Source organism: Haematobia irritans, chromosome 2, assembly GCF_050003625.1.
Source record: "Haematobia irritans isolate KBUSLIRL chromosome 2, ASM5000362v1, whole genome shotgun sequence".
Classification (NCBI taxonomy): domain Eukaryota; kingdom Metazoa; phylum Arthropoda; class Insecta; order Diptera; family Muscidae; genus Haematobia; species Haematobia irritans.
This window is the reverse complement of record NC_134398.1, coordinates 3,228,479-3,241,858: the sequence shown is the minus strand read 5'-3', so window position 1 is coordinate 3,241,858 and position 13,380 is coordinate 3,228,479. Positions and strand designations below refer to the sequence as shown.

General features: G+C 29.7%; 1 protein-coding gene across 1 annotated transcript in view; it reads right to left on the bottom strand.

Annotated features, from left to right (window-relative positions):
• Positions 1 to 8,994, bottom strand: part of LOC142223245 (scavenger receptor class B member 1) — a 51,713-nt gene extending 42,719 nt beyond the window's left edge. Inside the window, exon 1 of the mRNA XM_075293108.1 lies at positions 8,813 to 8,994. Within this exon, the coding sequence (XP_075149223.1) occupies positions 8,813 to 8,831 (19 nt within the window). The 5' untranslated portion in view covers positions 8,832 to 8,994. The remainder of the gene's footprint in view (positions 1 to 8,812) is intronic.
• Between the last annotated feature and the right edge of the window lie 4,386 nt (positions 8,995 to 13,380).

The following is a 13,380-nucleotide window of genomic DNA, read 5'->3' as shown; positions in this document are numbered from 1 at the left end:
TGATGAAAAGAAAATAATTAAAATTATTTTCAATTTTGAATACACTAACAAAAATAAAACTACTAACTATTGTAAAACATTCAATTGAAAACATCGTGGCAGTCTTAACAATAGAATAAACGAGTTTGCTATCTGCAGTCGAGGCTAAAATGCTTATTTGCTATACATAGTTTGCAAACAGCTATAACAACAACATATTTCAAATTGTCCCTACCCTGATATACCTTTGCAACTAGAAATGGAGTGCATATTTTCCTTGTTTGTTATTTTATTGTTTTGTCAAATTTCATATTACTTAATCATATTTTCAGTGTACTAAAAATTATTTATTTATAATTATATTTATTGGTGAAACATGGAATAACCTTCATTATAGGTCCATAGATCGGTAAAAGTGTTTAATTGTTCAAAGGGTTACATGAACCCTAACAAATATTGATTATCCAGATGTTGTAAAAATATATAAAAATTAATATGATATATCTATTACTTGATGACGCCCATAACAATTATTTTTAATATAGCTCACGATTACTCACACTAAATAAATGAAATTATCAACAAGTACCTAATGATTCCATTGGTCACTTAATGGAAGAAACCCAACTAATTAAATAGAAAATAAACCCCCAACCTAAGTATATAGATATGTAGTAAACTTATGAACAGAATTTTGTGGCAAATATTCTTGATGAAGTTGTTCAATGCAATCAGGTTAATGATCATATTCAAAACAATTTATAGACAGTTTATCGAAGAAAATTATAATGTAATAAAAAAATACGTTTAAAATTCCCTTTACTAGCGTAGTATTAAGTTCGTTTCCGCGAAAAAAAAAAACGAATATCACTAAATAGCAGCATGATATAATATGCTAGCTTGCCCCACAGACAGAGGAAACAAATATAGTCTTTATTCAAACAATTTCATGATTGCCAAAAGCATTTATTTTGTGCGCCTGAAAGAGTTGCTTGCGCTGGAAAAATATGATCACAATACAGATGTACATGGCAAATATATCAATGCTTACACAAAAAAAAATTTAACGAAAATTTTTCCAATTAAAATTTTAATTGAGTTTTAAAAAATATTCAATTAAAAATTTAGTTGATTCAACAAATTTTTTAATTGAAACAAAAATCAAACAAAAATAATATTATCAATTCATTTTTTAATTGGATCAATTATTTTTTTATTGACTTTCAATTAATTTTTTAATTGATACTATCATTTCTGTGCTAGCTTGCTCCACAGACAAAGGAAACAAATATAGTTCTTATTCAAACAATTTCATGATTGCCAAAAGCATATGGTCGCAATAAAGATGTACATGGCAAATACATCAATGCTTACACAAAAAAATTCACGAAAATTTTTCCAATTAAAATTTTAATTGAGTTTTAAAAAATATTCATTTAAAAATTTAATTGATTCAACAAATTTTTTAATTGAAACAAAAATAATATTATCAATTAATTTTTTAATTGGATCAATTATTTTTTTATTGAATTTCAATTAATTTTTAAATTGATACTATCATTTCTGTGATTTTTTCAATTAAAAAATTAAATGGATCAATTAATTTCGTGATTGAATCAGAAAAAAAAACTTTTTTTTGTGTATGATATTACAGAGATGTCAGAGTTTAACTTAGAGACGTTTTATGGCCTTAACAACAGAGACGTTTTATGGCCTTATGACGACTTACTTTCAATTATCGAAATAAAGAAGAATAAACGAACATTATTAAACAAGTCATTAGATAAATAAACTACTTTTCTTATTGATGCTCTTTTGTGAGCAAACAATAAATGTGTTCTTCGAGATCATAAATTATTAAACCGGCGGAATTCTGTTCGTGGAAATTTATCTTAGAGATGTTTACCCTATTTTTTTTAACCCTATGTATTAGATTTTTCGTTCTACATCGTCCTTTTTGTAATAATATCCATTACGTTTTCTAAGAACTCCATAACTCTAATGATTTCCTTAACTTGGAAACGGTGATTTGAGGGAAAACAGGGCAAGTATCAACCTAAGTCCATATCCTGTTTGAATTTATATTTTTTTTTTTTCGAAATTTTCCTCAGCTCAATGAAGTTTTCCTTCCTACCCCATGAATGTCTCAAATATGTTATGAAGTAATCGTGGTTATAAAAATAAACGAACATATAAATAATTTCAGGGTAAACTAAGACAGAAGAAAATTTTCGTACACTTTTCAACATTGTGCTGAACATGGGCATCATTCGATGCCAATATAGGTTATCGAGATCGAGTAGTTTCGTGAATGGTAGCATATAATGTTATTGCATTTTCTTTGTTTTAGCAACTGATTGTGGAAATCCCAAAAGTGGAATACAATTTAGTTTAAATTTCTCACGAAGTACTTAATCTTTTCCATAAAACAATTTGACTTTTATCAGTTTACAAGTTCTTTCACCTCCTCTACACAGTACAACCGTTATAACCTCTCGCATATGTTCTGGATTCCCAAGATGGTAGTAATGTATTTGTGGCGTCAGAAACGTGATCTAAGATATCATTTGCCACCTCGTTATTAAAGCCGTCCTGCGTTATTAAAGCCATCGCTTCATCCATCATGGTTACACTTCCTCTTCAACGATGCATACACTCAAAAAAGGTTACTTGGTTCCAAAGATTTCGACCTTCCCTTAAAGATTTTGGTATTGATTCCGGGCCAAAGATGCTTCGAAGTAAACAATGTTTTCTTACTTCCAAAAAACTTTAAACCAAAAATGCTAAATCCTCAAAATAAGTCATATCAGTTAACTTACGGACGGTTTCTTTAAATCAAAAATGGGTTTCTTTACTTTAAGAATTTGCCTTAGTTCAAAGACATACGATTTTAACGGAGACACGAACATTTTTTGAAATTTGTGCCCTAAATTTAATAAAAAATTGTTGAAGCAAAGATTATAAACTTTATTTTAATTAAAATTTCAATTCATTTCAATTTTAAAGAAATTTATCCTTAATATTGTGTAAATTGGTTATCCTAAAATTTAGTTTGCTTAATCTTTAATATCACGTAAATATTTTTTCAGTGTACCCATATCGCATATCTAGTATATCAGTTTTGGAGTTAGGCTATGGATTTGGTACATAGGAAGACAAATGCTTCATTTTAGTTTAATATTTAAAAAAAAATGGTCCAATTTGTTGCTGTACACTTTGTATGATTTTCCAATATTGTTATATAGGACTGCTTATCACTGTAATAATTCAATGTATGTCTTGAACCAAAATAACAATTAAAGAACTCGTGTGATAATAGGAAGTACATTTTTTCTTCCACTCAGCTCTTATCAGCATAAAGTAGAAGAAATGTAATACCTTCAATTGCTTATAAAAAAATATTCCCATATGCATCCAACAGTGCATCCAATAACCTTGTAACATATTGTAGTCTGGCATTATATAGTTTTACTTAGTCATATCAATGAATGAATGCATCATTCTTTAGTATTTGATGTTTCAAGTTCAGTATCCCATGAGATTGTAGATAGCATAGAAAATGATCTTGTTTGTCAGTTCAACATAATATAATTTTAGAAATTCATAATTTATATGAAATTTCAATATTTCCCCCCATATCGATACGTTAATTTGAACTGTACACAGAAAAAATTTTCCAATTAAAGTCTTAATTGAGTTTTAAACAATATTCAATTGAAAATTTAATTGAATCAAACAAATCTTTTAATTAAAACAAAAATCAATCACAAAAATTAATAGTATCAATTAATTTTTTAATTTACTTTCAATTATTTTATTTTAGTTCATGGAATTATTATGTTTGGAGAAAGTTTCATTTACTCTAAAAATTTTTTGCGTACGTTTGTTAAATGAACTAAAAAACGGGAAGAAATTATCCTCAAATTAAGCAAAACGATTTACTAAATTCGCACTTCCCACAAAATAGTTTATTATTTCTTTAAATTTGTAAATTTTACCAAAAATGCGTTCATCATGAACTTCGTATGTCACTAAAGACATTCTTGTATTTTTGAACTCCAAGTTTTTCCTTCAAACTACAAAATTTTCTTTGAAAAAATTAATTATGTCTAAAAAAATTTTCTTGCATTTGTCGAAAAATATTTACTTATTTTTGTGATATCGGCGTCATGTCAGCGTTTGTAATACTGTTTAGTTAAAATTTTCTAAAAATTTTCAAACTAAAATTTAAAAAAATTTCTTCCTGATGGGTTCACTGTTTTTTTTAGTGTGTCTTTATTTCAAAGAAGCCGCATTTTTGGCTCGGAATCAATACCAAAATCCTTAAGGGAATGTCAAAATCTTTGGATCCTAGTAAACTTTTTTTTTGAGTGTATAATTAAAGACATTTCAATTAAAAAAATAATTTGTTTGTGTGTAACACTTAATACACTTGGCCTTTTGTATCCATTTTTCTCCGTGTTCGAAATATACACTAAAAAAACAGTGAAGAACAATTTTGGTTAATTTTAGAAAAGATTATTTTTAGAAAATTTTATCTAAACAGTATTGCAACCGCTAACATCACGCCGATATCACAAAAAAGTATATATTTTTCGAAAAATGCAAGAAAATCTATTAGACATAATTATTTTCAATTTGAAGTTCAAAATTGCAAGACTGTCTTTAGTGTCATACGAAATTCAAGACGGGAGCATTTGTAGTAAATTTTAGAAATTTAAAGAAATAATGAACTATTTTGTGAGAAGTACGAATTTAGTGAAGCAAAAATCTTCATTTGTGTATAATTTTTCCCTAATTGTTAGTTCTTTTAACTATCGTACGAAAAAAACTATTGGAGCAAAGGCTTTAGTAAACTAGAGGATTATTTTTTTTAATGTAGAAGCTTTAACTCAAATCTCATTCCAATACTGTAGGAAATCTCACTTCTTCGAGATTTGAAATCGTCCTTTCCGTACAAGAGGAAGATTTCTCTAAATCTTCAAAGAAATTGGATGTAAAATTTGCTACCCATATGCACGAGATAGGAATATTAGGTACCGGAGTCCAGCTACGGGGGGCAAGTCGGACAGACAAGCTAAAACTTGTTCGTTTTCTTTTTTTCATATAAACCTTGCGCACTCCTGTCTATGCCCATGGGAGGAGGTTATACTTTTTGGCATTCGGTCCAATAACTTGGCACTTCCATTTGTAACTCCAATATCACGCTAGCTTAGACAAAAACCGCAATCAATTATTTGCATTTGGCAATTACATTTGTCAATTACTAAAAGCCATGTAAAATTTTTTTGGTTGAAAAAATTAAAGTGTATATGTTGACAAATATTGACTCGTATGTACCACAAAGCTTCTGATTATTAGACATATTGTATATTACCACTTATCATATATTTCAAAAGTCAAAGAAAAGTGAATCAGATGCATTGCTCAACCAAATACCTAATGAGCCAATAACTAGTAATTAATTGATGTCATCAATATGCTAAAACGCCATTAATTTTAAAACAACAACGTTTAGTGTAAATGTTTTAACAACTTCTAATGAACACAAGGCTGATTGATAACATAGAGGTTGATATATATAAGTTACGCTAGGATGCATTTATAGACTAAACTAATAATATGTTGTTTGTTTAGTGGGATGAAAATGACATTCTAGACTTTAATCGATTTTGAATTCAAAACTAGGTAACGGTTCAATTACGAAAAATAATCTTTATTTTCGAAGGCATCACATATGTAGGTTTATACTTTTTTTAATGAGACATTTATGAATTGATGTTTGAATGTAGAAGAAGTTTTAAACAAATAAGAACCAAAATATGGTATATTTTTATTAACATAGAAACTTTGTAATTTTTGCATAAACATCACGATGACACTGGACAAAATACTGAATACTGAATAAATTAACCAAGCACATCAAATTTAAAAAACAATTATGTCTTAAATATATCCTTATGTCAATTATCGGCTTCTTTGGCTCGAAATTAATACCAAAATCATTATTGTAAAGACAAAATCTTTAGAACAGAACATGCTTTTTACAGTGTAGATGTATTAAGAGATGCGTTGAATATCATTTAATCCGTTAAAATAAAAATAAAATATAGAATAGATATAGAAAGATATGTTCATTTTATTTTTTAAACAGCCGATCTCATTATTTTTGCCCCAAAAATATTATTATTTCTCCAATAGATGGCTTATTTATTTCTAACTCGCAGTGTATAAGCCAAATCTGTTTGCAGTAGATGGCATTAAAATATGTCGCTTGTGACATATTGTACTAAAAACTTTAAAGAACAATTTTAACTATGCTTTGTTTAGACCATTTGAATAAGGCTGGATAGAAAAAGAATTTCGATGTATGGATTCAGAGAATGAATCCGACCCATTTTTGTCGGCGGCGGCTAACACAGAATTTTTGCCTCCGGCGGCGGCGGCTTGACGGCTAAGCCGATAAAAATCTGTATATTTGGCGGCGGACAGCTTTCCATTATAAAATCAATTTGAAGTTTTTCGAATGGTAATGAGATTAGTTGTACAACCAATCATACAATCAAATTTACATTTCATATAAGTTTTCTGAGTTACATTTTTGCAAAATTAGGGCTGTTTTCTTTTAGCACTGGATACCCTAAAGGTGGGATTACATACCATGCGATCATGCGTGCGTACGTTGTATTCGAATGCGTTGATGAATACGATTCTTCAATTGAGTTACACAGCATGTATCGGAACACCATTGAATTTGCTGTTTACATTCCTTACCTCTGCGCTTTTTATTGTGTTTTTATATTCCACGCACTTTTTAAAGTATAGGACTTTATGGTTTTTAACTTCAATCAATTATTCCTCGTCCCTATTTTAGATTGTTTTTCGTTTCTTGATTTCTTTACATTGGGTTTAATGTTGTCAACGCACTTGACGCATTGAAATGTTAAAAGTTCGTCAACTTTTTGCGTCATATACATACGTTACTTTTGACGTGTAACTAAACAATAGTATTTCCCACATTTTAACATTTTTTTTACAATAGCATATAATGTAAGACGCATGACCGCATGGTATGTAATTCCACCTTAAGGTGGGTATTAAGTTCGAGTTTAGCCGCTAAAATCGCCATTTTTTCACGATTACTTTTCTTAATTAATCCACCTTAAGGAATACAAACTTTGTGAAAATTTGCTTTGGTGTATTCCCCATCAAGTTATAATAAAATTTGCAACAAATTTGTATAATTTTATGCCGCTTTTTTACTGATTTAGTTTTCACTTTAGCGATTTTAGCGGCTAAACTCGAACTTAATACCCACCTTTAGGGCGTGAAGGGCTAAAAGAAGACAGAGCACTCGTTTATCCAGGACATCTCCAAAACTATGCAACACTGTCATCAGCTGTTTAAAAACAATCGCAGAAAAGAAGTGAAATCTTGCAATTTTTAATGTATGAAGTGCTCCAATTAGTAATAAATATTTAGTGCTGCGATTATATATGTTTTTCGATAAATTAGTCACAAAAAATTGCAATTGTGAATCGAATAAGCGTCACTTTATCAAAATACAATCTGGCAGTATCGGCACGACTTGCACTGATGAGATGTTCTGGATAGAACACCAGTGCAACGATGTTCTGGATAGCCCATACAACTGTTGCATCCAGTGCTAAAAGAAAACAGCTCTATTATTATAACAGCTGGAAACTGATTGATTGTAGGTGGAAGGTCCAAATATTTGCAAAAAATACGACAAATATTAATACATTTTTCTGATTTCAATCGATATTTTTGATTAATAAGCGGCTAAATTTGAGTCATGATGAGTCGGTATATTCAGCGGCGGCGTCGACTAGCCAAAAATGGTCGGTGGAGACTGAAATCGGCGGCGCGACTCGGCGGCTTCATTCTCTGTATGGATGTATATAACGCAAAAACAGTATCAAGGACTTCCATCACTAATCACCAGAGAATGAAGCTGTTCCATTCTTGTCGGCGGCAGCTAGACGGCTAAGCCGATATAAATTTGTCTATTCGGCGGCGGACAATTATCCATTATAAAATCAATTTGAAGTTATCCGAATGGCAATGAGAACAACCAATCTTACAATCACATTTACATTTCCTTCAAATTTTCTGAGCTAAATTTTTGCAAAATTATTCTAGAAACTTGATACTTAGGGATTTTGGGTGGAAAGTTAAACATTTTGACAAAAAATACAACAATTATTAATAATTTTTTTCTGATTTAAATCAATATTTGTGATAATTGGCGGCTAATTTTGAGTCGAGATGAGTCGACAAATTCGGCGGCGGCGAGACTTGGCGGCTTCATTCTCTGCTAATCACTGCTGAATCGTAACAAAATCGACGCATTGTGGATCACTTATGACAACTAATTAGCTAACCATAGCTAAATTGTTACTTTGGTCAATTTCCTTTATAGTTATAACAAAATGTTCATCATTTTTTACTTTTGTTTTTTAACCGCTAAACAGCAACTTTATTTCTAATTTTTCACGGGATAGGATTATGTAATTTTAATACAATAAATAGTTTTGCTTCTTGAGATTTTAAGTTCTTATTATTTTTTATATTATATTTCTACTATAAGGCTAAGTTCGCATTATTGCAAGACAATGGCAATTTTTCAGGGATAATTTTCTTTAATAATTAATTTTCGTAAAAATTAACTTTTTAAATTGTTGATTTAAAGTTAAAAAAACTATGTTAGGTAGTTATAATAACATACTAGTTCCTACACTGTTTAAACATTTTATTCGGTCCAATATATATTACAAATAAATATACAAAAACCATAGGATTTTTCACTTACGTTTGACACTGTTTATCATTATAATTTATTATTTATCAGTTTTTTTTTTTGCTTGTTATTTTTTAAATTAAAATGTCCAATATATTTTATTCGTAAGTGTCGAATGCACGGAATGTAATCGTCAATTTCTTAAAATTTCATGTATCCCATAATTGTTTTTTGTAATTTTCACTACTAAACTATGTTATTTACTATCCGTTAATGTGGTACAATCACAATGATTGAAGATTAAAAATGAATTTATTTTAACAAAAATCTTTGAACATACGTAAAAAATGTATGAAATATATAGTATTATTGTAAGTATATTTATTATTAACAAAATGTGTAAGAGATAAGAATTGTTAAATTTTGTTTTTGTGAACGATGCAATGTCTATAGCTACACGTTGACAATTTTGTGTGTTAATTAAAACATGAACAAGAATTCTTCGATAATTATAAATCTGTTAAATATTTTATTTATATAAGGAATGAGTTGATTTTTTCAAATGATATTTAGCACATTTGTATATATTTTAGAATTTACTTTACTTGATAACTTGATTCTTATATGAAGTGTACTTGAAAATTTCTTAGAGTGTAGTTTGTGAAAGGGTACCCAATATTTTTTTAGCTAATTTCATGAGAATAATCTATGTACAAACATACACAAACGTATGGACTCGTACAAAATATGGGTCAATTACAACTACATATAAAAACGAGATAATTGTAAATATTCAGTGGGTAAAATGGCATTGATTCTGCTTTCACAATACCTATTCCAAACATTTTTATCAAAAGTAGTACATTCTCTTGGAAACAGATAGAAATTTTTCGAATGAACAATTTTGAAAATTAAAAATACCGTTTTATACTTTTAAATTTTTTTTAAATAAATTAAAAATAAATGAAAATTTAAAAACTGCACTCTGCTTTAAAATAAAAATAACCAATAATTGAAATAAATTTAAAAAGTCTGTTTTTGATATTCTTTTTGCATATTATTAATTCGTTAATTATTTACCAAAATACTAAATGTTAGTTTCTTTTTTTATTTATTTGTTTTTTTTTTTTTGTATTTTACGGAAATTTTGACTTTTTAAAATTTTGAAATAGCCCAAAGGTCAATATGCTGATTACAATCATTACATTGACAAAAAATTATAATACTTCAGTTTAAACCAACATATTTTCTTCGTAGGCTATGTAATTATGAGAATTTGTAGCGAAATTTGTCATTCCATATCGATAAATGTCTAAGCGATCCCATTAATAAGCTGCAGTATCGATTATGTATTCGAGTATAGTTATTATCAGTCGGCGTCTGATAATAAATTTTTGACGGCTAAACCGATATAAAATTGTCGTTTCGGCGGCACACAATTTTTCCGAATTCTATTATAGCAACTTGATACTAATTGATTGTAGGTGGAAAGTTCAAAATTTTGGCAAAAATTATAATTATTAATAATTTTTTTCTGATATTAAATTTTTTTGATTAATTGGTGGCTAAAGTCGAGATGAGCCGACATATTCGGCGGCGGCGTCGTCGTCGTGTGGTCAATATCTGCGATTTGATTGACACGAACACTGTCGTCCGGATAAACTTATAGTCTGGACGGCGCAGAGAATCTATCGCCGTATATGTCACGCTTTTCAAGATTCCCATAATAAATACACTTACGGCAGATTCCTCGGTGCCTTTTTGTTATTTATCACAACAACAATTTACTAAACGCTCGTTAATAAAACTTCGGTGTTGTGTTAACACACCGATGTTGTTACTAAATCCCCAATTTCGTTGAAAAAAATCATTATTTTTCAAGAATTTTTGTATTCAAATTTTAGTTTCAATTTTTACATAGTACCTTGATAACATCAAAGTAAGAAATTTGTTTGCTCGTAACAGTAACGATGGGTTTCCTATGGGTAGCAAAAAATTCGCTAAATGCAAAGGTCTTAATACATTAAATAAATTTATAGAAAATTTTGATTGTGATTAAACGTAGATTAAATTTGTATTGATGTCGAAAAAATAGGCCTGGTTTGGAAGTTAAATTTCGATGACGTTGTACAAAAACAATCTGTCGTTAGCGTCACTTAATGTAACAGAACTCAAAGTCAATTACGAAACCAAATTAAACCTGGAAACCCATTTCGACAAAAGGTTCAATGAAAGTTATCAGTTGACTGATGTCTAATATATTAGTACACGTGTGGACAAATGTGAGTATTACTGGGTACAATGACAAGCTAGTTCCGAAATACAATATGTATGTATATACATACAAAATATTTTATATGATGTTACAGAGTCGTATATAATAACAAACCCAACAATACGCTGCTCGAATTAACATTCACACTTTGGATATGATGAATATTTGGGGGATTTATTTCCAACTACAATATCCCCAATTTCGGTTATTTGCATCATCTCTGCCAACATTTGTTGAATTTGGGGGCGCTTCTAAGTATCCCCACTACGTCGAAAACAGTCGTACACGATATCCAAAACTCCTCAGAAAAGCGCCGCCACTATTGAGAAGTTGTACCACGCAAAGTTACTACAAAAAAGTATCGCATGAGTGCAATTATTAGGTGCCCTTCTGGATACATTTAGAAGGACGCCAATAAGAGCCCCTTCAAACAATCAGAGAAAGTTCATTTTACCATAGTTGTAAAATAATCATTGTGGTCAAGTATAACACGATTGTTTAGATTTTTTTAAACATTTATAAATTCTCATAAATATAACATTTATACGACTATCACATCACATTTAAAGGCCGGTACTCTGTTCGGTTTTCGCGTTGAAACTCCATACAAAATCAAAAAATGCGAAAAATTTGCGAAATTTTTTCCATTTGTGATACTTTGTTTTTTCGTGTTGAAAAACTGACGTTTATAGCACGGCGCCATTTGCAATGTGAATTAAGAAATAATTTATTTATTAAAAACTATTTGTGCGGGTTTATAAATCAAACGCGGACCATATTTTGTTCCGAAACTATACAAAGGATCAAAGGAAAAGCAGATCAATTGCCCAAGGAAAAATAAAATGTTATTTTGTAAAAACAAGCAACAACCACCAACTTAATCCAATATCGCTCCCTGTAAAATAGCGCTCCAAGCTACCTAAAAAAACGCCGCTTTCTATGTGCGAAATAATGGTTTCCATAAAAATTTTTCGCAAGAATAAACATAGTACCGGCCTTAACATATTTTTATGAATTAATAAAATATTGATGTTGAGTTACAAGTTGCAAGTTACATGTTGTAGCGTCTATCAGCCAGTGCTTTTATTCCCAATGGAGGCAGCGTGTCTGGAAAAATATTTGAAAAACTATCACTTTATTCAATTTGGAAAGTCAAAAATTTTTCACCAATATACCTTTCACAATTTTAAGCAAAATAACTATGTTTTCAGCACTTCATTATCGTTTTTATTTAGATAAATTGTAACAATAGTGATGGCAAAATACTCTTATGCGAATAGTGATGGCAAAATACTATAACAGTTGGCGATTGTTGCAGTGTCACTTACGAGTCTGTGGTAGCGATGAGGATGAAATGGAACTTTGAAATGCTGGCAGGGATAAGGGGAAAACTAAAACTAATGTCAATGAAAAAAAAACTCTGTATAACGATAAGTCCCACTATCACAACTAGAATTCAAAACTAAAAGTTCAAAAAGGTACGAAACAAGGTAAATTTCCCTTTTCAAACAATTTTTTTTAAATACAAGAAATCGTACCGTCGAAAACTGCTTAACATTTAAACAGTTTATGCCCTAAAGGGTATGATTTCTGTCTTCTGGTTTAGTTTATCATGGCAGAAAACAATTCAAATAAAAGTTAAAAGTGACAAGATAAAATTAGAATTATCATTTTGAACTTTTAGAAGAGTGTTTGCTATTTTAGCAAAGCATTTTACTAACATGTTTTTCGAGTGTGGTAATTACGTTTTTGTTCAATGGGGTAATTAAGGTAATAACATTTCTCAGAAAACAAGAATTATGGTTTCTCCTCAACAATACACAAATATTTTCTAATGATACACAAGTATGCGAATTAAACGATCCATCTAAAACTAACTAACATCATTTATTTAAGTACAGTAATTAAAAAATATACATCATGTAATTTTGTAGTCTTTCCAATTCACGGAATAGGTAGGTACGATAAAATATTAATTAAAAACCTAATGAACATTTTGTAGTTTATTATTAAATAGAATATTACCTGAATTAGACAAATGGGTCCCTATAACGACTAGAAAAGGAAATTCGTTATAATGATTAAAATCGACATCGTGATAAAATTTGTGAGAGTAATTATAATGGTAAGCTTGACTTTGTTTACAATCACGAGTAGTTTTAAGAGAACTATTTGTGGATTTTATAAAAAGAAAACCATTGCAAAGACTTCTGGCAATTCTTTTCTTAATGCACCGTTTACACGAAGTCATCTAATGCGCCGCCCATTAGACGACTCCGTTTTCCGGACGGAATGTCTGTGTTTGTAAAGAATCTTACAGTGTGGCCGAAAGCTAAAAATTGTCGGACGTAAGTAAAATTTCGAT